Source organism: Symphalangus syndactylus, chromosome 21 (assembly GCF_028878055.3).
Source record: "Symphalangus syndactylus isolate Jambi chromosome 21, NHGRI_mSymSyn1-v2.1_pri, whole genome shotgun sequence".
In the NCBI taxonomy this organism is placed as follows: domain Eukaryota; kingdom Metazoa; phylum Chordata; class Mammalia; order Primates; family Hylobatidae; genus Symphalangus; species Symphalangus syndactylus.
In genome coordinates this window covers 29,466,408-29,493,272 of record NC_072443.2, presented here as the reverse complement: position 1 = coordinate 29,493,272, position 26,865 = coordinate 29,466,408, and the positions used below count along the sequence as shown (strand labels likewise).

General features: G+C 34.6%; 1 protein-coding gene across 17 annotated transcripts in view; it reads left to right on the top strand.

The window, feature by feature from the left end:
• The window catches only part of CBLB (Cbl proto-oncogene B), a 268,224-nt gene that overhangs the window by 178,534 nt on the left and 62,825 nt on the right, over positions 1-26,865 (top strand). For 8 of the 17 annotated variants that reach the window (XM_063630593.1, XM_063630594.1, XM_063630592.1 and 5 more), the window contains 5 exons: positions 7,350-7,496; positions 11,005-11,099; positions 11,213-11,344; positions 14,262-14,402; positions 22,457-22,576. In XM_063630593.1, coding sequence (XP_063486663.1) covers positions 7,350-7,496; positions 11,005-11,099; positions 11,213-11,344; positions 14,262-14,402; positions 22,457-22,576 — 635 coding nt within the window. The remainder of the gene's footprint in view (positions 1-7,349; positions 7,497-11,004; positions 11,100-11,212; positions 11,345-14,261; positions 14,403-22,456; positions 22,577-26,865) is intronic. The other 9 variants (XM_055260467.2, XM_055260468.2, XM_055260469.2 and 6 more) reach the window with 3 other exon arrangements.

Sequence of the window (26,865 nt, the reverse complement as noted above, 5' to 3'; positions counted from 1 at the left end):
ATATCCCAATTCTAATTTTCCTGCCCTTTATATGAAGTCAGGATGTCTGCCTTTCCTCCAGTATTATTTTGTTCACTGTAACTGAGTTCATTTAATTTAAATTCTGCCTTCCCCAGGTCACCTTCCCACTCAAAAACCAGCGTTGTTTCCCCTTTTCCATTAAATTAGCTCTATACACTTCTGCTAACAGTAAGATCCTACAGAATTTTACCCAACTAAAATATTTTTCAGTGATTCCTAATACTTGCCCTGTAATAATATCTGAATTTTTTTTCTGGCTTTGTGAGATTTTTATGCTGTTCTCCTGTGCTTCACCTTTTCCTAATCTGTATCCTAAAGGTCCATATCTCAGACTCTATTTCTTTGTGAAATGTTCTGTGACTTCTTCAATTGTAATGATTAAGACTGATTCACATTCCTCTTCCTGCAGTTTATTTTCTACTCATTTAATTATATACTCTGCCATACTGTTTTCTAATTTTAATGTGGCTCTCCAATTGAAAAGATTACAAGACTTTGAGGACAAAAACTTTGTGTTCTCTATCTCCCATAACATCTTACTGTATTTGATATATACTAAGTGAATGATTTGCATATAGTAAGTAAGTACACAGAGAATACGTGGATGCTTGGTCGATTGATTTAAATTTTATCTGCTGAGGTCCTTATTTCCAATTGAAAGTCTTAGAGCTTCTTCATTCCTTCATCTGCAGTTCACTGAACTCCCACTATACATATCAATGCAAAAGAAAAATAAGATAGATCCCAGCCCCCCAGAAATTTACAGTCTACTTTAGAAAATAACATTAATGTATATGAAATCACTAGAGAATGGTGTGCACTAACATTTATAATGCTAACTTAATAGTTTCAAATGAGTTTGGAGGAGAGGCTGTTATAGACTTTGTGAATGAAGGATGTTTCATGGAGGGATGGGCGTTTCATGGAGGGATGGGCATTTCATGACTCAAGAAGTACAGGCACACAATTGGGAAAGGCAGAATATGAGAAAAAACAAGGGTGTGAAATTTGGCATCATTCAGGGGATGGTGGGAAACTCAGCGAATTAGATCATTCTCCAGTGGGAACTTCTCTTGGAATGGCGAGATATTTAGCAGACATAGGAGTTGGAAGCAATTACACATACTCTGGGTAGTAGGCTCTAAATCAGTGACAACATATGATGATATTCTTGCCCTAAATGAACTCTGGATATATGTGCATGTAATAAAACATCTAAGCTCAATTATCTCTGATAACTCAGAGAAATTAGAAAATGAAATCTTGCTAATTAGAGATTAAATTTTCACATTCTGTTTATTAAATTCATATTGGCAAGCGAGCTGGAAGTCCTTTGTATTTAACATTAAATACCTGCTTCTCCTGTAAATGAAGCAAGAATAACAAATTCATAGTAAAATGTATTTTTTCTAATACTTCAGTTTGTAAGTGCATCTAAAATTAGTCATACTTTCTCCCTATTTACTCTTGATATTTCCCTCAGAAACAGTGCAGTTGTTTCACTTAACTAGAGAAATATTTTAACAGTGCATGCTTGCCAGCAAATTAGTTTTCAATTTTGCATGCAAGTCAGCCATAGTTAGCAATACAAATGCTAGCTTTTAATGGCACATTTATCTCTCCAGTTTATTTTTGTTTCTGACTCTGTAGGTAGCAGTTGTTCACTGTAGACAATATGCAAAGTATATAAAAGAAAGAAAAAAGTGAGATACATAACCATAAGCATACACATATGCTAAATATCAATGTCCAGAGTTTTAACATTTTGACATTTTTTATTTAAACTTGTTTTTACCTTATTTAGATTATATTGTAGAGGTAATTTTATGCCTTCCTTTCTTAACATTATCATAAGCATTTTTCTTAATTGTTTAGTTATGCATTGTGTTTATTACAAAACCAGCATGGAATGCTGATGTGAACAGTAGAATAAAATCAGACTGTGTACCACACCTGACTCAGCCATTAAGTATTTGTCTTTTTTTTTTTTTTTTTTTGAGATGGAGTCTCACTCTGTCACCCAGGCTGGAGTGCAGTGGCATGATCTCGGCTCACTGCAACTTCTGCCTCCTGGGTTCAAGTGATTCTCCTGCCTCAGCCTTTCAAGTAGCTGGGACTACAGTCGTCCGCCACTGTGCCCGGCTAATTTTTTTATTTTTAGTGGAGATGGGGTTTCACCATATTGGCCAGGCTGGTCTCGAACTCCTGACCTTGTGATCCGCCCACCTCAGCCTCTCAAAGTGCTGGGATTACAGGCGTGAGCCACCATGCCCAGCCTTTGTCTTATTTTTAACAGGAAAACTTCTCTGGGCCTTTCCCCGTCTGGTAGAAGAGAGGATCAGTTTAACTTAAATTATCTCCAAAATCCTTTTGAGATTCAGCTTTTTAGGTTCTATACAGTGTGTTTTTTTAAAGGATACTGATGGCAAACCTGGCAATAACAGTGAGTCAAGAGTCCTGGCTCTGGATGGTCTTAGAACAGAGGTCTTAGCAAAATGCCACTCACAGAAATAGGAATGTCGGATGTTCGAGAATTCATTTCCATCTTAGACTCTTGGTGCATGTTTGAAAATCAGGCCAAAGCAAAATTACACACTGCTACCAAACATACACTTTGTTTTCTCACAAATGTTGAAAACTCCAATGTTAAATCCAAGAATGTCAAAGCTAGAATTTACCTTTACATTTACACTATGTTGTTATAAATATTTACTGAGATAGAATTGTTAAATATTTGATATTGTTTACTCTGATTTCCATTTACATGTCAGAGGCTGCTCTGTGATAGTGTTTCCTTTCCTGTTAAACTGTATCTTTGCAATTATTTGACTTTTATTGTGTAATTTGTCTTGAGACCTACAAGAGTATGAAATTTACTTCTAAATTTCAGATTGTTGTAAAAGCAATCTGAAATTATTTGTATCTATATACTTAATTTTTCTAAATTAATGTTTTTTTCTAAGTGGTTTCTGCTTAACATCTTTGACACTTAGCTATAAATATAAAATTTTAAGTAAATCCTAGAAACATGGGTAATTTTTTTTTGGAGGGAGAACAAAATAATCCTATGTGGATGCTTTTTATCGTTTAAATTATTTATTTACTAAATTATATGTATTTTGAAATAATTTGATTTTTCAAAATTAAAACTAAATGATACTCTGAATAGTTAAGGAAATATTTATTTTACTTGACACACAATAGGTTGGCAAATGAACAGAGGCATTATTACAAATAATAATGGAGTAATTACTTCCAGGTAAGATAATGTTCTGAAATGCTGAGGAATATCTTTTTTTTTTTTTAAGAATTTTTTTTGTGTGTGTGCGCCTTGTCTTTTAGAGATGGACCTTTTGTACTTTTGATATATTAAACTTAGGCTTTCAAATAGCCATGAACCAATATTACTTGGTTTTGCATTTTTGTAAGAAAGGTTTTTTTGTTGTTGGAGGTGGTATTATCTATTTTTATGAATATATATTCTTATAATATATAATTTTCTAAAGAGATAAGTGCTTATATTTTTGGTTCCATAAGCAGAGAATACAAATTTCACCTAACTGTCCTATTTTCATTCAGTTGCTTTACTGACTAGAGGTTCAGTGTGTACAAGATGAAATCCTTTATCCTCTTTGGAATTTAAGCTCTAGTTAGGGAGAAGAGAAAGTAAACAAATAACTATATTGTATATTGTCAGCTAGTGGTAAGTGCTAGGAGGAAAAATAAGCAGGGAAGAGGATAATGATAGAGATGTTTATACTTTAGATGAGGTCATTAGGAAAGACCTCTCTGAAAGGCTAATATTTGAACAGAAAGTTGAAGGAAGTAAGGGAGCAAACCATGAGGTTATCTGTGTGAAGAGCACAGAGGCTGGATAGAACACAAGTACAAAGCAGCTTCAAATCTGTTTCTCCGATTTACAAACAAGTTAGTGAAAATGCTTATAAGTAAAGCTTATCTTAAAGCTTGATAGTATACCACACAGACTTTTTTTTGATGTCATGAAAGACCCTTGAAAATTAGCATGTATATGATAAAATTTAGTGTTTTGAGGAAATGATTTATATGTGGCACATGTGCAAAAATCATTTCAAATATAGCTATATTTTGTTTTGTCTCTTCTCTGGACTATTTATTTGAGTTAGACATTTTTCCCTGTTAGGATTGGGATAATGTAATATAAGAAATATGGCGTAATGTATAGGGCAAGCTCTAAAGATTCTATTTTAACAGAAGATATTTTTCGTTACTTGCCTTCAGATACTATTAAAGAAGATAGATTCTTATATGTAGAAAACAAGCTTACTAATTAAGCATAGCATCGGATACTATCTCCTGTGCTGGCCTGAAAATTCACTTGTTTCTTGGTTTGTTTCAAGTGTGCATATGTAGAAGATGAATGTATTTATCACTGAAGGCTCAAATAACTAACACAATGAATTTAATAACTGTCCAGGTTGTGGGGAGGGTGACTATGCATCTTTGAGAGTGTATGTCCCTGTGTATTACCAGCGTATTAACTCAGTAATAACAGCAACAGTGCAGAACACCCTGGGAATGTAGGATGAGAATATAAAGGGATTGCAGTAATAAGTGTAATGGTAGGCTTTAATGTGGAGTCAGCCAAATACAGTTCGTTTAGCTTTATTCCTCTGGTATCCTAAAAATTTCCTGTAAGTTTAGTCAATGACTGAAAATTGTCCCATGCCCCATAAGATAGAAATTTTTTCTACTGCCAAATGTCACATATATGAATAGATAATGACTAAATATAAATCTAATTATTTTACCTGTTATTTAGTAGTAAGTAAAATTAAACCTGTTTTTTTAATGAGTTTGTAGAGGAAAATAAAACCCCACGTGTAATTCCAGATGGTATAATTAGTTACATGACTTTAGTTTTTTATTTTGCTATTTTATATACAACTTATGTATCTCATTTGTACCATCCTCTTGTTATTTTTTTGTGATAGAAACCAGTTTTTTTCTCAGAACTGGGTATGATTAATTTTTAATAAAAACTATGTAATCTTGAATAAAATACACTGGAATGTTATTCTTATAAATTGGTTTATTTCTAATCCGGATAGACTATTATACTGATACTAAACATTTTCATTAAAAAACATAAGCAGAAAAATAAAATCTGAATCTTTAGAACTTTATTAAAACGGTGATAAATGGGACACCTAAGTATTTTTTTTCATATTTAGATACAAACACCACTTGAAGACTATTTTTTCACTTCTAGATATAATTCTCTAAAATCCACGTAAGCTGACAATTTATACTAGTAAGTTTTAGCAATAAGCCGTATTATTCCATGAAGTATTAGATGAGCTTTGCTTTTCACTTCATTCTGAAATAATCCACTGATTTGTGGCAAAGCAAAAGAGTGGGGAAATTACTCAAGAAATTCTCTATCAATTAAAGTAAAATATCAAACTAGCCACAACATATGTGATTTAAAAAATTGTCCATTGTTGACTCATAATGAACTGCTTCTTTGGAAACTTAAATGTTTGGAGGGAACCTGCAACAGGTAGATTTTAGAACATTTCTGATACGGAATAGTTGTTGAATGTTTAGTGAAAAATAGTTTTCTTTTTACATAGTGTATGCTTGAATTGCATAGAAAGAAAGGGATTCATTATAAATGAAAGTATCTTAGGCATAGAAAGGTTGTACAGTATATATTTCTCATTTCATTTGGTAATAGAACCCATTCTGGTCCTTGACTTAGCTAAACTGATGTCTGTTTACAGGAATTTATGGAAAAGTAATATTATAAGTCTCTCCCGGCTCCAGTGCCATCAGATCACCATTTTGCATCCCATATACTTAACTGCCTTTAATTGGAAAGTAAATCCTCCAAAGTTAAACCATAATAGGTGTAATAATAGATTATTATTAAGGCCCTTAGCTTATGCTGTAGGTAGTGACATTGGACCTTATGTCACTATGTCGCTGTGCTTTTGTCTCCCTGTAACGCTCATGTGAATTCTAAGGTTGCTCAAACAACAAGAATTTAAAGATCAGTATTGAAATTTTTTTCAAAGATAGGTGTCAAAAAATACACTTGAAAAATCTTAGTTTTTCTTTGATCTTTGAATGTCCTAGAGACTTAGATAATATGGTTGAAACTTAAATCTTTTGATTTTTCAAAATGCCTTCTTGTAATGGTCACAAAGAAAAGCCCCTGAAATTATTTCCATTCTGACTAATAAAAAGAAATAAAAATGAATGTTAATTCAGGCATGTTTGTTTAATATACCAAAGGCCTCTTGCTCCCTCTACAGAAGGTGCTTCAAAATTGCAGTCACTTAGTTTTTTTTTTTTTTTTTTTTTTCTTTTTAAATTGAACAGATTTCTCATGAGGTTCATGATGATTAACAAAAAGATTTGGATCCATGTGTGTATTTCCAATGCCTTGCAATCTAGTTGGTCGTCCCAAAGTGAATCAGGTTGAGTTTGTGCATTTCTGCCTTGGCGTTTTTCATTGGCTTCAGCCAGGGTTAGGTTAAACTCCGGTAGCAACAGCTATGAAAATCATTATGTTTATGTTTGCCTATTTGTTTGGGTTTGTTTTATTTGGCTTATTTACTGTTATGGATAAGTGAAATACTTAATGTTTTTGATATTAGGTGATGGTTTTACTCACTTTGATTCTCTTTTATTTAGCCAGGGAATTTAAACCATAAAAATAATGTACTTCAAAGACTTAAAAATAAGTTCTCTCATTATCTACGTCTAATCATTCCATTCATTTTTAGCTCTCAGTTGTTGGTAGGAAGAAAAACCTAACAACTTCAACTATAATGTCACAGGATAGTTAAGTTTTACAGAATTAAACTGGATATTTTTCCAACTATAGATAATATTCACAAGAGACAAAAAGTTTGACCATTCTATAAAGACGTCTTTAATATATAAAACGACCATGCTTATTATTTTAGCATCATATTTTACCCATTTAATTTAAATTGGAACAATACTAATATTTTAATAGCTTTGGTTTGAATTAATTTATAGATTTTGTCTTACAAATCCAACATCTTTTTATTTTATTCGACAGGTTACTAGTTTTTCCTATTGTGCCATTTAAAATTGTGAGGATGAAAATTCTTTTATCCCATCAAGGGTCTTAACAAAAGATTGAAAATCCTTTTCATTTGTATTTGATATAAGAACAGCTTCTCCGATGATACTCTGTAATTGAAAAATGAACATAAGTGATAAAGTAGCTTCTTTGACTTGAATATGTCACATCAGACTTGCCTGTTTTGAATATTATGCTTAAACTAGATTTGATTTTTTTCCCCTGGTAGGTGTACTGGTCCGTTAGCAAATTCTCTTTCAGAGAAAACAAGAGACCCAGTAGAGGAAGATGATGATGAATACAAGATTCCTTCATCCCACCCTGTTTCCCTGAATTCACAACCATCTCATTGTCATAATGTAAAACCTCCTATTCGGTAAGAATATGGGCAGATTTTTGTCACTTACATCTGCATAAGCATTATCATTTGTAGTGTTTGTTTTTAAACAGTTGATTCATGTCTAGTTAAAAATCCTTGATTTCCAGCTCAAATCCTTCTCTTCCTGTATACCATTTCCAGCATTACTTTTAAAGAAAACTAAAAGATGCAGATTTCTCATTAATCAGGAAGTCACTTTATTTTATCAGTTCTAAGCACATATCTCATGAAGAAAAATTAGTGCTCAGAAACTAAGGTATTATTCTGACCTTCCTTAGAATTTTTCTTCATGATGTAAAGACTAGTATAATTTATATTCATTTTCTTTCTTGATGTACTTGCTACCTACTTCTATTCAGATTTTGAAGAAGTGGGAAAAAAATACCAAGGTGTTTCCCTTAATTTTTTGTTTTTCTATGAAGTGCTATTTTAACCTTCCTTTAGATCAAATAAGAATGTGAGGAATAGGCCAGGCGTGGTGGCTCACGCCTGTAATCCTAGCACTTTGGGAGGCTGAGGCGGGTGGATCATGAGGTCAGGAGTTTAAAACCAGCCTGACCAACATGGTGAAACCTTGTCTCTACTAAAAATACAAAAATTAGCTGGGCATGGTGGTGGGCACCTGTAATTCCAGCTACTCAGGAGGCTGAGGCAGGAGAATCACTTGAACCCAGGAGGCGGAGGTTGCAGTGAGCCGAGATCGCGCCACTGCACTCCAGCCTGGGTGACAGAACGAGACACCATCTCAAAAAAAAAAAAAAAAAAAAAAAAAGAATGTGAGGAATAATGGGGGTTTTTTCCTTACTTTTGTGGCTTATTCTCACTTACATGGGGATAGCCTTGGTCTTTGACTTGGAAGCTCCATTGAGGTAAATAAGAGTTATTAATAGTGGGTTGTTTGTATTGAAATATTAGTTTGTCTTTAAGTAAAAGCATGAGTCTGCATTTATATTATTGAATTTATAAACTGAAATCTAATATTTCTGGGTTTGTTTGTTTTACCTGACTGACATATATGAGGTACTCAGTACTCCCAGCTACAAAACTTACTTTCTGAGTTCTGGTTTCCTTTGTATAACGTTCCTGGGGCCATGCTTGGCACATAGAATAGGGCTCAAGTACTGCTGGTGGCCCTACATTCCAGCATCTCTCCATGACTGACTGAGGGATAGGGGAGATGGCAATTACTTCAGTCATCTGTGCCATCTTTACTTAGTGTGCCATTTCCTTTTGAGGTCAAGTCAATCAACTGAAAACATTTAATAAGTACAGTGTTCCCTTCTTTTCCAATGAAAAACTAAAAAATGTTTTAATGTGTTTCTTCAGGCATCTCACTGAGGTAGAAAATGCAGCACTTGGAAAGAGAAGCACATTTTCATTTTTGTCTGTCTTAATAAGTGACCCTGGTTAGAATTGTCAACATTCTGCTGAATTATTACCCAGAATTATTAACAGTCTACAGCGCAGGACTTTATTTTTTTAAAAGCAAGAACCTAAACACTCCTTGCTATTGCTGGTGTTTAAATAAGACATCTGTTGATAAAATAGTATCATTGAGAAGACAAAGAAATAACGAGGAGGTAATTTTATGTATCAGAAGAACCAAGTAGCTAGTGATGTATTTGAGAACAAAAGATATTCCTTCTCATCAAATATAAGTTGTTAACAATTTTCGGTTCTTTGGCTCTTACAAATGTGCAGTAATTTTTAAAAACTAAAGTAGGATGAGCTTTTTTTGGTCTCTTTGGGAGTCTTATTTTTTTTCATTGCTGGATAAGTGAGGAGTATAATTTTAATACATTAAATTTTAATTGTTACATCATATTGGATGAGATTTTTTGTGGCAGAGCTCCCAAATCTTGAAAATAAATTTGAGTTATAACCATCATTACCATTTTTCTGTTGTTACAGATAAGTAATAAATGTTGATAATCTCTAAATGTAATTGGAGTGAATTCTTTATCTAATTTGTTCTTGAAAGCTGATGGATGAAGTATCTTCTTTTGTGCTCTCCAAAGAGCTGTTTAAGCTTAACACTTTCTTTCCCTGTGTGTATTTTTCCCCCTTTGGAACATCAGGAGAAGTGAATTGTCAATATGTAGAAAAAGTGACACAGTAAATGAGTAATTCAATTTAATTTCAGTAAAAATCCATCATTATTATGAAGATTCAATACATGATAACTATTTTTAAATGAACTATATCTGGCCCCTTAAAGAGAAGTGGCCACCAGAGAGAATAGAAATGAATTTCAGATGAAGCGTTCTTGCATTATCTAGTCAAATATCCACCATCTCCTCCATTACATATGCACTTTTACTTTACTCTAAAAATTCAGAGTAAATCAGAGAAAAGTAAAATCTCTGATTTCTATAGCTCTTTGTCAGTTGATTGTTATAGAGCTATATACTGAAGGCAAAATATGCTCCCTATCTTCTCTTCCTGCTGCTATCTTCCCATGGCTCAATTTTAGCCATTGTGTTCATAGTATGATTCCAAAGAATTAATACCAACAGTTTGGCTGGGTGTAGTGGCTCGTGCCTGTAATCCCAGCACTTTGGGAGTGTGAGGTGGGTAGATCACTTGTGGCCAGGAGTTTGAGATCTGCCTGGGCAACATGGCAAAACCCTGTCTCTACTAAAAAATAAAAAAAATTGGCTGGGCGTGGTGGTGCACACTTGTAATCCCAGCTACTTGGGAGGCTAAGGCATGGGAATTGCTTGAACCTGGTAGGCGGAGATTGCGGTGAGCCAAGATCATGCCACTGCACTCCAGCCTTTGCAACACACAGACACACACACAACAAAACGAAAAAAGCCCCAACAACTCAAGCATACTTTTCTGGTAAGTGGTACCCTTTACAAACACATTAAAAACTGTACTTGTCATGTACCCAAGGCCTTTGTTAAAGTCATTTTCTGTAGTGTCAGAGGGCCAGAATTTTGTTCTTGGCAGTGGTGAAACAGTACCACAAGCTCTAGTTCTTTGAATGTTCCTGTCAGAATTGTAATGGAATTACTGAAAGTTTAATAATTTTTCTTCTTTTATGGGCTGTAGCTTATTTTTATTACAAGGAAATTTTAAGTTACAGAAGCAAAAATATGATATTAAATACTATCAACAAATAATAAAGTCATTGAGACTGCTGTATGTTTTTGCCTTGGCACATACTTCTTTTTTTACTTCAAAAACGACCAGGTTCTATTGAATTCTTCTACAGAGATAAGTTAATTTTACATATGTGTTTAGGATATCAACAATTTTTGTGGCCCTTGTAATTCTTGGTTATAGTTTAAAAAAAGACTGTGTTCCTTGAGATATTTACTTCTACATTTTAAAATAAGGGATGAGTATCTTGATGTTATTACTAGTAATTTTCCAGAAAAGAAAAATATATGTTCAAACTTTATTAAATGAACAGGAATGCTAGTTCCCTCTACCTCTCGAATTATTTTTAATTGGAAAGTATTCTCCTTATAGGATTTTACTCTGAACTGTCCTTTAGGTCTTGTGATAATGGTCACTGTATGCTGAATGGAACACATGGTCCATCTTCAGAGAAGAAATCAAACATCCCTGACTTAGGCATATATTTAAAGGGTACGTATAGAATATAATTTCCTTTGTGATGTACATCTTAATGGTCAGAATTTAAAGGCAAAATGTCATGCCATTGTACTGAAAATACATTAAGGTTTTGTGTTATCCTCTAGGAGATGTTTTTGATTCAGCCTCTGATCCAGTGCCATTACCACCTGCCAGGCCTCCAACTCGGGACAATCCAAAGCATGGTTCTTCACTCAACAGGACGCCCTCTGATTATGATCTTCTCATCCCTCCATTAGGTTGAAACCTTTAAAAAAATTTTAAACAACCCACCCCTCCTTCTTTTAATTTCAGAATTTTCAGAATTCAGAGTTCAGTATAACACAGACATACTGAGTTGTGAATTTGCCTGAAATTTGAATGGGTTCTCCAGGTGCTGGTGACTCCCAAGTTCACAAGACCGTTACTCCATGTAGATGATTAAAGTAGTAGTGTAGTAGTTAGGCATTAGTCATGTTTTAAGCAAGTTGTTTTGTCCATACTAAATGTAGTCTAAAACCACATGAGAACTTTGTGCTCTAGTAGTTTTGAAGTGATGACTTGAAGTGTTGAGATTTTCTTTAAGTATAATAATTCTTAATAAATATGAACTTGCTTTTCTTGCAGCATGAGCACCAATTCCACTTATGCTAATTAAATTATGCAAAATTAAATAGTTGTATGTAGAGAACTGATAATAAATTCTGTTTTATTCTAATCATTACAACTATAACACATTCAAAAAAATCTCAATTTCCTTATTTCAAATTATAATATGAAGAAACATCCTATGTGTATTTGTGTGTATCCACAGGTGAAGGTATATGTAGGTGTGTATATATGTTGAAGTTGGCTGGTGCCCGTGTCACTGTTACTTTCATTAATTCTAATTAGGAAGCATCTCACCCTGTTTTTAGAAGACAGAATGTCTGCACACCTTATGTAAGGCTTCACAATAACAAGTCACTGTAACAAAAAATAATATATGATAAAAGTAAATTTACAAGGTCTTCTGAATTGGCTGTTAGGCCACCAGAAATACGAAATGAACCTTTCCATTTTCTCACAAGTACTACTGACTAGTATTGTGAATGACACAATTGCAGTATCTTTCGCTCCTCTTCTCTCTGTAGTTCAGGACTTTATGCCTACCTACATCAATTACAAAAACCTCCTAACTCTGTTACCTACAGTCTTTCTCTTCCTTCCACTTCTTCCTGCACACTGGTTTTTGACATATTACCCAGATCTTCATCACCCCGATAAGCATTGTTCAGTAAAGCTTTCTGTGGTGATGTAAAGGATCTGTATATTTGCATATGGGTTAAGTGTGATTATGGAACTGACTTTTCATTAAATTTAAATAACCATATGTGGATGGGTGACTGCTTTATATGACAAAGTAGATAGATTTTCCATCCTGTCTTTTTACCTTGACCTTTTTCTAGGTCTTCTTATGCGTGTCATTTTTTCTTCATACTGTTTACTCTACTTAGATGATCCTGTCCTTGCATTTGATGAATAAATTTTTGAGCCTTCTGATATCCCAGGACTTCCTTTTCTTCAACACTTCACTGAATACCACTTGTCTACATTTCTCTTTCCTCATCCAATGCACATGTCTCTTTTACGGGACCAATCAAACACTTTCACTTGTAAATCATACCTATTTGTGAGCTTTTTTTTAAGCTCCTTTCATGGAATCTCAGCTCCTTGAGTCAGAGCCTTATAATTTTGATTTTCATATCATGCATGAGCCTGGCCCGATGCCTGATGTTTAAGGGCTGAAAAAAGATTTGAATAAATATGATAATGTAGGAAATAGCTGAAGGTTAAAATGATAGCAAAACTCTCTCTCCTGCATCTTCAGATGTGTTAATAAGAAAAATATGATGATTAAAAAAATTAGTCTGCAAATTTTTTCTAAAGCAAGTTCAGTAAATAGTAATATCTTTTTTTTTTTTTTTTTTTGAGACAGAGTCTTTCTCTGTCACCAGGCTGGAGTGCAATGGCACAATCGCAGCTCACTGCAGCCTCCGCCTCCTGGGTTCAAGCGATTCCCCTGCCTCAGCCTCCCGAGTAGCTGGGATTACAGGCACGTACCACCACCCCCAGCTAATTTTTTGTATTTTACTAGAGACGGGGTTTCACCGTGTTGGCCAGGATGGTCTAGATCTCCTGACCTCATGATCCACCCACCTCAGCCTCCCAAAGTGCTGGGATTGCAGACATGAGCCACCACGTCCAGCCTCATTTTTCTTTAAATATGTCATTATGTTTAAATCATTCAACTTAAAAATGTGAATTTTTATTATTAGAATATGTGTTTATGTATATCCTGTCTCATTCCTAAAGTATTTTGAGATAGCTTACAAAACATGTGCTTTTTTTTTTTTTTTTCTTTTTTTAAGACTCAAGGTAATGAAAACTATGAGTAGAATAGTAAGGTGTGGCAGGGGACAAATAAGTAGATATAAAAGTATGCTGCAATATTCTAGTTATTAAAGCTGGGAAATATGCAAATGTAAGTAGTGCTTGGAACCAGAGAAGGTTCTATATTTAGCTGTTCTTCTGTAGCTAAATCTGATAAATTGAAAAATATCATATTTCTCTGCTCTAGGTATATTTTATGTATATTTTGACAGCATATCAAATATATGAAACATTAGGTTAAATAAATTAAAATCCAGTGGAATAAACTATATGGGATAATCTAAACTATTCTGTGACATTAAATTGTATGTATTTGATGTGATTTTACAGTTAAAGGCTGTGAACTCTTTTTGTTACACAGAAAATCCTGTTTTCATGGTGTGACTGATAATAATTTTTAGTTCAAACTCTGAGTCCTAATATTATAAAGGTTACAAGTGAACTATGAGCTGTGTCATAAGTTACAATGCTACTTTTTATAAAAAGGCCTGATAGAAAAAGTTTGCATGGGTGTGTTTGTATGTATGTATGTATGTATGTATATGTATGCATGTGTGTATTTCTCTCCAGACTCTCCCACAAAATAATTAGATCCCATTATCAAAGTTGGTGAACTGCTGGATAAACCCTGCGAGTGAAATTCTTTATAAGCAGCAAGAGAAAATCAATTATTACTTTTGTTTGATGCTGTGTATTTTGATTAATGAAGTTCTGCTGCTAATACCGACCTTTCTTTAAATGCAGGTGAAGATGCTTTTGATGCCCTCCCTCCATCTCTCCCACCTCCCCCACCTCCTGCAAGGCATAGTCTCATTGAACATTCAAAACCTCCTGGCTCCAGTAGCCGACCATCCTCAGGACAGGATCTTTTTCTTCTTCCTTCAGGTAGGAGGGAAAAGCCAAAGAAAACTATTCACTTAAAGCGAAAATATTTCCAAAACCATACTATCAAATAAATGCTAGTGATTCATTAGTCTCTACCTCCGTAGCAGAACAGAAAAATCCCTAGGTGGTAAAAGTAGCAATCGTGGGTACGTTTGTTTGTCAGTTGATTGGTTTAATGCCAACAGAATTACAGAGATGGAAAGAGCAATAAGGAACCACAGAATGTAGAAATGATGCTATAGGGATTGTCCAGTCCAGAAACCTCCTTATGTTACAAATGCAACCCTGAGAACCAGAACTGCTAAGGGGTAGGCTAATAGTAATGGGAACAATATTTAGACTTTGTCTTCCGATTCCCAATGCAATGTTTTTTAATAGGTTTTTAAAATTTTACTAGATATGCCTTAGTGTCATAATTTTGTTCAAAACATAAGATTTTGGTAAATTACATTGTTATAACATGAATAGAGAAGTTTTTCTGAAATAGCTGCATTTTATAGTTTTGTTGTGATATTTTTAATGCCTCAGTGTGTATCTACTCACTAATTATTGGTATTCAAAGGAAAACTAATTTTTTCTTAGTAACTAATATTATGTATATATGTATATATTATATAATATTTATTAGTTTAATATTAGTAAACTAATTTTTTATATTAGTATATTTTAAAATTTCAAAAGAGGATCTGAAATAAAAATGAAGACTTAATAAACCATCTGTTGCATTAGTTAGAATTATCAGGAAAAAGAAAAAAATTGTTATATGGAATCTGCTGATACTAATTAACAGTTCCAGTCTGTCTTGTTAGTGATGCTGTGCCCTGCAACCTTTTCCTCCTGGACTTGATTTGGGAAAATACAGGGTAAAGATGTTCTTTTTTTCACAGTTCCTTACATTTCTACATGAGATAAATCATGAAAATCTTTAAAAAGTGCTCAGTTTGTCCTTTAGCTACGTATATGCCTCATGGAAACTTCAGCATCTTTATTCCCAACTGATTCCCTTATTAGCTTCCTCAGTTGATTAATGGTCATGTCTACCATTAGTTTTTCTTAGTGTTTTTTTTTTTTTTTTTACTTGGTTTGATAGTTTAGAAAGTTTGAAGAGATTTGATAAGACAGACAAGCTATGGACGTACAACTTGGAATACACAACTTCACTTTCTTAAAGTGGTTTATTTTTCAAGAATAATCTTCTGCTTTTACATCAGTAAATATTGATTGAGCCATTCACTGTTTACCCACTTGTGATAGATGCCTCCTGACCTCTGGAACCTTATGAGTTCACTGGATTCTGCCAGTTAAAGCACTGGTGTCATAACCCATTCTGGTTCAAGCAGGAAGTATACTATATGAGTCCGTTTTCACACTGCCATAAAAGTACTACCCAAGACTAGGTAGTTTATAAAGAAAAGGGGTTTCATTGATTCACAGTTCTGCATGCCTGGGGAGGCCTCAGAAAACATACACTCACGGCAGAAGCGAAGGGGAACCAGGGCACGTCTTACATGGCAGCGGGTGCAAGAGATAGTGAGCAAGCAGGGAAAATGCCAGACATTTATCAAAAACCAGATCTCATGAGCACTCGCTGTCATGAGAACAGCATGGGGGAACCACCCCCATGATCCAGTCACCTCCCGTCAGTTCCCTCCCTAACATGTGGGGATTACAATTCAAAATGAAATTTGAGTGGGGACACAGAGCCAAACCATATCATAACTGCTTGGGCTTTTATTCATATAGTTACATGTAAATGCTGCTGTGTTTTGCTATTTTTTTTCACTTATTCAAAACTTTGTCTTATACATAGGCTTTAACATGATTTTTAGAACAGTGAGTCGTTCTAAATCTTAGTTACTTAAACTTCCTGATGCTAAGTTCAGGATAGTTTCTGGCTCTCCTGTCACCTTTTATATGTGTAACTTAAGCCCCAATAGATGGAACTTTGATGATGTGGCTTTTTTGGCAAATAAAGTCAAGCTTTCCAAGAGCTATAATAGAACATTTTACACCAATACACACTTTTACCTGTTTTTGTCAAAAGAATTAATTGTAAAAGGTTTTAGTTATTCATTTTATCTTAATTGTTCATTTCCTTTCATATAAAATCTTCATAAAGAAACCCCTCAAGATTAATTGCTAAAAAAATTACTGGTTTAAAATGAAAATGTCCCCTCTTATTAGCTAAAATGCAATTTTTATAAACCATTGTATTTATTTTATAGATTTGCCTGTTTTGTGTTTGCTTGGCTGCCAGGGAGCTCAACAACAGCTATCCTTAACTTAGAGTGTCAGGCTAGCATGGGGGTCAGGGCAATGTTTTTCAAGCCTGTTGACTCTGTCTTGACTTTCATTAATAGCTGGACATATTCTAATTCTCTTCCCAATAATGTCAACATCCCTTATAATAAGTATTTCTTAAAAAAAAAAAAAAGGCAACTTTTTTGTTTCCTTTTCCAATCTTTCATATCATTTACATGACAGAGTTCTAGTCTGGTACCAGATCCTTTATGACTTTTTATTTATTTATTTATTTTTGAGACAGGGTCTCACTCTGTTGCCCAGGCTGGAGTACAGTGGTGCGATCTCAGTTCACTACAACCTCTGCCTCCGAGGTTCAAGTGATTCTCCTGCCTCCGCCGCCTAAGTAGCTGGGATTACAGGTGTGCACCACTACAGTTGGCTAATTTTTTATATTTTTAGTAGAGATGGGGTTTCGCCATGTTGGCCAGGCTGGTCTCGAACTCCTGGCCTTATGTAATCCCCCTGCTTGAACCTCCCAAAACGCTAGAATTGCAGGCGTGAACCACTGCACCCAGCCCCTTTATGACTTTCATTGTGACAATTATTTTGATTCAAATTTAAAACCATGTATATTAGCATTCCTCCTTTTCAAAAGAAATATTTCAATATTTTAATGCTATTGCATATCATACAGCATAAAGGTTTTTTTGGCTGATAAATGAGCATTTGAGTACTGTTTTGCAAAGTATTTAGTACATTGTACTGTCTAAAGAAATGTAAAAGATTCATGATAGCAGTTCTCCCTAAGAATTGACTTTATTAAGAATATGCTATAAATGCTAAAGTTTAACTCAGTAGTTTTAGAATTATAAAAGGTAAATAAAAGGGCCTGCAAAATTTAAACAAACTCTGTGAACATTTTACCATTGTTTTCGTTGTTCAGACTGTAAAATCTTAGTCTGGTGTAATGATACATCTTTTCTAAACATTATTGAGATTTGGTTTCCTGAGGAAATAATTATTTCTGATTAAAGATAAATGATAGGTATCTTAGGAAAAGAGGTTGAATTTTCTCATGATATTATACTAAGTACCTAATCAAGCCTACATTTTTATTCCAGCATTCAGTGCCCTGCACAGTTGGGCCAGGTTCAGCTTTTTAGCCTTATAGCTCATTGACTTCTATATAGTAGTGTTTGTCAAATTGCAGTGTCCTGTGTCTCTGCAAAAGTGCCTCAGTACTCTTGTAGGATCAAGGGGGCAGGGCAAGCAGAGGCAGGGCTCTCATTCTTCTTTTATCTCTTTTCTATTTTAGGCTTTCATGTAAGATTTCTTTTGGCAGAATAGTAATGCCTACAGCTGTACATGAGCCCTCAATTTTGGACAGGCCAATCATATCTTAACAAAACCTGAAGTCCTCAACAAAAGCTTTATGCTCTTTTGTCTCCAATCCCAAGGCTACCACTAGTGTATATGTGCTTTTCTCCATATTACAAAAAAGTACTTCCTTTTTGCTGGTGGATTGAAGTAGACACCCCTCCCTCTACTTTGTGCCAGGTCAGGGCTCAAGAAACAAAGCAAAGGCTGTATTTAAGTCCTGCTCATAACCATAACTAGGTGTCTTTGTGCAGTGCACAAAATACAGTGTTTTTGTCAGTCCTTATGCTACCTTTATTTCGCTGTTTCTCTAACCTGTAATCTCACTTGAAGATCTTATCTAATCTTAAAGTCACAGTTCAACTCTGAAAGCTAGCCAAATTGACTTTATTAAAGATAAATGGAAGTTTTATTCTTGGATCCAGAAATGCAACCGCATAAGTAAAATATGAAGAAAATCCAGATCATTAGCAACAATTGTTGAAAAGGTTTTAGGGGTTTTGTTGACTACAATCTTTATAAAGCATCATTATGATGAGAAAGCGCATGCTATTTGGGGCTTGAACTCACAGAATTCAAATCTGAGGAGTGAAGTCCTCCACAGTACTCAGCCTTTGTGGATACCACTGTGTTCAGATGTTGAAGCATTAATGGGCTAGAGCAGCAGCCTCAAATTGTGTTCTCCGGATTCACAACATTAGCATCTCCTGGGGATTTGATTTAAAATGAAAATTCAAGACTTAATAAATCAGAAACCCTGGGAATGGGACCCAGTGGTCACAAGCCTTCCTGGTGATTCTGATGCATGTTGAAGTTTGAAATATACTGGGCTGGGGTATTCTCAAAAAAGTGCAACCAGGATGATAAAGTAAACTAGAGTGGATTAAAGGAACTGAGAATTGGCTCAGAGAAGAGAAGACCTTGAATGTAGATGAGAGTTGTCTTCAGTTACACTATTTGGGAAAGAAGGATTATATTTCTTCCATGTCACTTCAGAAGGTAGGAGTAAGATCAATGGGAAATGTTAAGAATGAAAATTGCATTCATCTTACAAAGAAGTTTCCTAAATCATTACGAATTGTTCTACCTTGAGTGTAGTGAGTTATCTGACACTGGAGGATTTAAACCAATGGTAGATCATTACATACTAGAGATATGAACATGAGCTAAAGCATGAGGGCAGCAAAGAGGGGAGAACTTTGTTTCACCTAAATGGCTCTTCAAACCTTTTCTAGCATTAGTTTCTGCTTTGATATACTCTATTAAAATTTGGGGGATAATTGATAGATCTTCCAGGTGGTTTATGAACGGCCAGGGAGGAAATTTGCCATTGTTCTAATTATTTAATTTTATTTGCCTCTGTTTTTACATTTGGTAAAAATTTGGAAGTGTTTCAGATAGTGAAGAAAAAAAAGAATTAAGAAAAACATTCCAGGCCAGGTACGGTGGCTCATGCCTGTAATCCCAGCACTTTGGGAGGCTGAGGCAGGCAGATTGCTTGAGCTCAGGAATTTGACACCAGCCTGGCCAACATGCCGAAACTCCAACTATACAAAAATTAGCCGGGTGTTGGTGGCTCGCGCCTGTAGTCTCAGCTACTTGGGAGGCTAAGGCAAGAGAATGGCTTGTGCCTGGAAGGCAGAGGTTGCAGTGAGTCAAGATTGAACCACTCCACTCCAGCCTGGGTGACAGAACAAGACACTCTCTCAAAAAAAAAAAAAAAAAAAAAAAATCCATACTTCCTCCTCCTATTCATTGATAAGTATCCTTCCTTTTTGTTTTGTTTTGTTTTGTTTTGTTTTTTGCCTATGAGTATGTAAGTTCACATTTATGTAAAATTTATTTCTCATAGTATATGCTATTTATAACCATTTTCCAGTTAATATGTCATGAGCAATAGATATAGTTAAATATTTGTACACAATATAATTTTTATTGATATATATTTCCTCATTTCTTTTTTAAGTAGCAAACCATTTCCTCCCAGTCTTCCCTTAGTTTTTTATAATCTCTCAAATAAGTGTTAAATTTTCAGTTTTGCTGTGCTATACTATAAATCACAGGCAGTAGTACTTTGGTTTTTAGAACAGATTAGTCTCTGTATGTGTATCCATTTATTTCTCAAACACTTATTATTATATAAACGATAAATTGGCTGTGATAATTTCAGTTTGTTTTAATCCTGTGGATATAATATTTTTCTTTAGTTTTTGAAGAATTTATTTTAGAAAAACTTTATTACTTTACAAAGTTTTCTTATCAGGGGACAATTGGTAATTATTGTACTCTATGTAGCAATTGTGTTGTATCTAATGTCTTTCCCTTTAAAGCCTGAATGCTTCCAACTTTATAATTTGCTTTAGAGAGCCCAGTTTACCCTATGGCTGACAAATAGCAAACTTAGGATATGATGCAAGATAGAACATGATAATGATTCAAAACAGAACCATAAGCAGGTATTTTTGCTATTTATAATAATATTTTGAGTGTATCTAGTACCTTTTAAATAATATAGTTCAATGGAAGAATATAGTAGAGTGGTATATTTTGTAGTCTATGTATGGCTCTGAAATGTTTCCAGAGTTTACTTTTTAACCTTAAATAAATAGATGATTAGAAATAGCATTAAGTGTATTTGACAAACCTATAAATTTCCCGTAAAGAAATAAGCAAGTGTATGTATTGTAAAAGACAATCTTTCCTCTGACTTAATGTTATATCGGGGCATTTAGAGTCTACAAGAACCTGAAGTAAATTTTATGAAATATCTAGTTCAAAATCTTTGGGAAATTTCAAAATTTATGCTGAAATCACCATATTTGTTTCCTTTGGTTTCTCTAACAAACCAAAAGATCAACATTGTCTCATGCGATTTATCTTCTCATTCCTTCCTAAAAATATTTCTGGAAAATTAATGGAGTTGGACCATCAATTCTTCAAATACTGAAAACTCAAAATCTAAGAGTTATTTTAATCTTGAAATTAATGAAAACAAGTTAAAGAGCCTTGTCTAAGTCAAAAAGTCCTCGGCAAAGCTGGTGGTAATATTATACTCCAAAAAAGGTGAAAAGATAATGGCTTCAAACCCTGCCTTGCATTATCCAGTCAAAAACTAATATAAAAATAGGCAATATTTAAGCCTATGTTTTCATCGTAAATAATCAAATACTTACATATTATTAATGTCTAAGGGAGTGGATTTAAAACAATGAAATTCAATCAGGTCTTCTTTAATATTTACAATTTTTGCTTTACATTAGCAGTTCAGGTTTCACTGATTTTAAATTTGTGAACAATCTGAATTTGTGTGGATTTATTTGTGGTAGTTAAAAGTAAATATTAAGTGCAAGCTATTTGCCAAGAGTGTTCCAGGTGCTATGTTTGATTTAGGAGGTATAATTCAAACATGAGGAGTAGGACAAGATCCCTCAGATCCCTGTCCTCAGAAGAATTGATGGTACTTTCAGAGATACCGACAACATAAAAGTACTATGAGGGGAAAGCAGCGGTGCCTGAGGTGGGAGTGATAGCTAGATAAATTATTAGTGAACCAAGGTTTTCAGATATAATGTTCGTCTACTCAAAAAGGGAATCAATTCTCTAAGAATTTAAACCCATATAATACTATGAATGTTAAACCAGTTGGGTTTATGGTCTTAATGATTTAATACAGCAACACTGACAAAATCTCTTTTTTTTTTCCCTTTAATTCCAGTTAGTAAATATAATATTTTTTACTATTTCAGATGCCCCGTCTCTGACTGCCAAGGTGGTAAATTATCACATTTTACTGTATATTCAAATGTTAATTACTAAATGGCATAATTTTAACAATTAAATTTACTATTTTGTGAGCCAACTAACAACAATGATGTTAAGCATAGGATGCCCAATATAATAATAAGCACCTTGTATGTACAGAAGATTTTACACACACAAATTCATGTAATCCACACAAATCTGAAGTTTCAGGTCTGTTTTACAAATTTTGTATGCCCAGTGCTTAGAGAGATCAAATAATTTGGTAATACTCTTATAGGGAGGATCCAAACCCATTTTTTTATGTATATTTGTTTGTTTTTTGCTTTTACTTTAGAACAGTTTCTATGTATTGTACAGGTTGGATTGGGACAGAAAATAAAATTTAGAAGCTGTTTTTATTGTCAACAATCTTAAATAAGATATCTGCAAAATATAAATACAAAACAAGTAGTCTTTATTATCTGGAAATAAATGTGAAGAGCATATTTAAGCAAGTGATGAATAAATTAGAAAATATGCAGGCAGTAAAAAATGGTTAATATCAGTCATGAATTTAATTTTCTAATTTATTTTTGAAAGCCGTAATCTTCATAAAATAATTCTAGAATTTTTTTCTTCAGCCAATCAACAGAGGTCATCCTTTTAATTTGAAATTTGTTTTTATTTTTAAGATCCCTTTGCTGATCTAGCAAGTGGCCAAGTTCCTTTGCCTCCCGCTAGAAGGTTACCAGGTGAAAATGTCAAAACTAACAGAACATCACAGGACTATGATCAGCTTCCTTCATGTTCAGGTGAGTTGGCTGATAACAGTAACAATAATACCTTACTGTTATATAGTGCTTTTTGCTTTTCAGAACACCTTCTTATTCATTCTATAATTTAATGAATGTTATCCACCCAAGAAAGTATTTTGATCATCTTTGCATTTTGCTTATAAAGCTTGCATTGTGAGAGGAATGGCTACAGAGCTGCCTCATGGAAAAGAAGAATATCAAGCTTAATATTATCTTTGATCACTCAGTGGAGCCACTTCTTTGATTCAAAATGTATTCATTATCTGACTTTCATTTTGTCTTAGATTTAGGAAATGGGGAAAATCTCTTTGTACATTGAAATGCTGTTTTATAGAAATCTCTATGGAATTAATACTGGCACCAAACTATTCATTTTCTTAGCTTATTTAGGGCTGCAACCAGTGCTCCACTGACAGCCATCAAATAGAAGGACGTACCATTTTTGTAAATACAAGTCATACTCACAACCATTAATAATGGAATGCTGCTTCTTTGCTTCTCGAGGAGGCTTTCCCTGAACATATCTAAATAGCCCCTATCTTCTGCAGTCATATTCTTTCCTTTTTTGCTTTATTTTTCTTCATAGCACCCATCACTACCTAAAATTTTGTTATTCAAAATTCATTTGCTTGATTGTTGGTTATCTGTCTCGTCTGCTAAAGTATTAACACTTTGGAGATAAGAATGTTGTTTGGTTCACTGCTTGTCCTAGTCAGTTCAGGCTACTATAACAGAATACCATAGACTGGATTGCCTAAACAGCAAACATTTATATCTCACAGTTCTGGAAGCTGGGAAGTCCAAGATCAAGCTACCAACATTCAGTGTCTAGTGAGGACCCTCTTCCAGGTTCATAGATAACTGCCTTCATACTGTGTCCTCACAAGGGCAAGGGAGTGCTCTGGGATCTGTTTCATAAGGAAACCAATCCCTTTCATGAGGGCTTCACCTGCATAATCTAATCATCTCCCAAAAGCCTCCCCTCCAAATATCATTACAAAAGGGATTAGGTTTTAACATACGGATTTGCAGGGAAGAGGGCACAGACATTCAGTCCATAGCATTACTTTATCCTCAAGTATCCAACAGAGTGCCCAGCACATGTCTCTTAGATGGATAGTTGGGGATGGATGGATGGGTGGATGGATGGATGGATGGATGGATGGGTGAATGGATGAATGGATTTGAGTGGACAAACAGGCAAAAGGAGGGAAGAATAGCTGATGTCTGTTTTAAACTAAATGCAAATATCTGATAAGCAATATTTTTGTCTCATATTTGTGAATATCAGAAGTTTTCCTATATGAACTTTCATCTTATTTCAAAATTTTTTTAAGAAAACCTCAGTTCATAGAAGATTTGCTAATACTAATAGCAATACATTCTGAAACTTCTGAATCAAGATAATTAATGAGCTGTTTTAAGAATTGTCAGTACGGTAGTTCTTATGTGCTCGATGCCATGCATGGGAGATGCAGAAATCCCTGTGTAGTTTTATATGTTTAAATGCTTGCATATAACTCAGGAAGGCATAGAAAATCTTTTTAATCTTTTCAAATTTTGGCCAGTGTTCTCTTACCAGTTTATTTCTAGTCATTCTAAGGTTTCATATGTATCCATGAGTACTCTGTAATTCCAGTCAAAATAATTTGATGACAAAACATGAAAATCAAGAAAGAAAGACAATATCTGACAGCTTCTGTATAACATAAGGAAGCAATTTATTTAAAAGAAAATAGCATTAAAATATAACTTTGAGCAAAGTGCTATGACTGATTTAAAATAACATATTCAGTACCACCAGTTCTGGATTAAAAGAAACCTATACTTCAGTTACAGGAAAAGTTGTAGCCAAAACACAGTGTTTTCACAGCTTCTTTACCGTTTTCTCCATAATAAGTGGGTGTTGTAGAGCCCAGAGGAACATCATTCACATATATGATTTCAAGCAGTATGGATCCCGATTAGCATTACACTAGAAATGTCTGGAAGAACTTCAAATCACAAACCTTGTTGAAATATCCCCGAATAGCCATTTGCCAGAGCCTGAACTGGCTTTTACCTAAGTAATAAAAGAGTCCTGACTGTTACTCTGAGGGCCCAGCTAGCTGTAGCATCAAATATTTCAATCTACTCCCTAAATTCTCCTTACAAACACAGACAACCACAGAAAATAAGATACTTTTTTCCAACAGATGTTTGTTCACATGAAGTTCACAGGCCTACCAGGCTGTTCACTAGTTTATTTCACATCAGCAGAGAGACGGAGCTTGCCTTCTAGATGAGGTCTTTCCATTCAACCCTTGAGACTGAATGCATATGTGCCTTTAGGATTCTAATAGCTCTTATTTTGCAGTAATTAATCTTTTTATTAAGGCCTTTTTAAGATGACCAAATGGGGGTTCTGGTATGATTGCTCTGCCTTATGAATTCAACTTCTGTTATCATTTATGGCTGTCTAAATAATTGATAGTGACTTATTTATGAATAGGCTTCTATGGAAAGTGTATTTCTAAAGAAGTTTAAAATGTAGGTTCATTGATTTTAAAATATCTCCCTTGTTTTCTTATCTAAAAAGTATGTCTGCATGTATATGTATGTCTACATATATAAAGAGCCTTCTAAATGTTTATTCCTCCCAAAGAAAATATTTTATGGTTTTCTTAAAGTTTTTTTAAATGTATCTTGAAATTTAAATATATGAACGTATCATAGGTAGTCCAGATATAAGAAGAGCTTACCAGCCCATGTTAAATTCACATAGACCTGTATATAGGACAAACATTTTTGCTAATAATCTGCTTGTTTCTTTACATGGATGTATTATTCACGTGGGGCACATGTCTCTTCTGTCTATGTGTGAAGTTTTACAAATTTCTCAGTTTGCTTTTCTCTCGTTGTAAGACATATTGTACTACAGTTTGAATATCATTCTTTGAAAACTCTAAAAGGCTGTGTTAATGAAGTGCACCATTCACTCTTGAGGTGATTTTTCCTTTTTCTTTTTTTTTTTTTTGTTTTGAGGCGGAGTCTCACTCTGTCGCCCAGGCTGGAGTGCAGTGGCGCAATCTCGGCTCACTGCAAGCTCCGCCTCCCGGGTTCACGCCATTCTCCTGCCTCAGCCTCCCGAGTAGCTGGGACTACGGGCGCCTGCCACTGCGCCCGGCTAATTTTTTGTATTTTTAGTAGAGACGGGGTTTCACCGTGTTAGCCAGGATGGTCTCGATCTCCTGACCTTGTGATCCGCCCGTCTCGGCCTCCCAAAGTGCTGGGATTACAGGCGTGAGCCACCGCAATTTTTCATACTGTTAGTATTTAGAAGGAAGTTCAAGGTAACACTTGAAAACAATGCTTGATTTTAGCACAACTCAAATGCGTTTGAAACCATTAAAAGACCTTATTGCCAAATAAGCCAATCTCATTATAAAATAAAGGAGATCTCATTACAAAAAGAATTAGTTTCAATACTACTCTTAGTTTACTAGCTTAAAGGAGAATTGATGGAATGTTGAATACATTTTATATTAGGACCAAATATTCAATAGTTTATCTGTTAAGATCTCAATTGGAAATCATGGCTTCACTTCACACAAGGGTTGGAATTTTAAGGTAGATTATGTGTCTTTAAGATTTTGTGTTTCAGCAAAGGAAATGGCAATGTTGAGTTTCCCACAGTTTAGCTATGTGAAATACTGAGGCTTACGGACAGCTTCAGTTTGAAAGCCAGAGAACCTAGAGTTGTTTTCCTTACAAATCTAATATTAAATAACCATTTTCTGGATATATTTAAAACAGTATATGTGAAGATTTTTTTATTTGTAATTTAGTTTATTAAATCATGTCCTTCTATAGGCAGTATTTCTTTTTTTTTGAGACGGAGTCTTGCTCTGTCCCCCAGGCTGGAGTGCAGTGGCGTGATCTCAGCTCAGAGCAATTTCCGCCTCCCAGGTTCAAGCAGTTCTCATGCCTCAGCTTCCTGAGTAGCTGGGATTACAGGCACCCACCATCATGCCTGGCTAATTTTTGTATTTTTTGTAGAGATGGGGTTTCACCATGTTGGCCAGGAGGGTCTCGAGCTCCTGACCTTGTGATCTGCCTGCCTCAGCCTCCTAAAGTGCTGAGATTACAGGCATGAGCCACTGTGCATGGCTGGCAGTATTTCTATAGCAGTAGTAATTCAACCTTATGGCATAAAAATGAGTCCCAGAATTAATTGATCCAACTTCTAGTAGTATAACAAAGTTAATTATAATGTGTTTCAGATTTCTTTTATTCCTTGATCAATT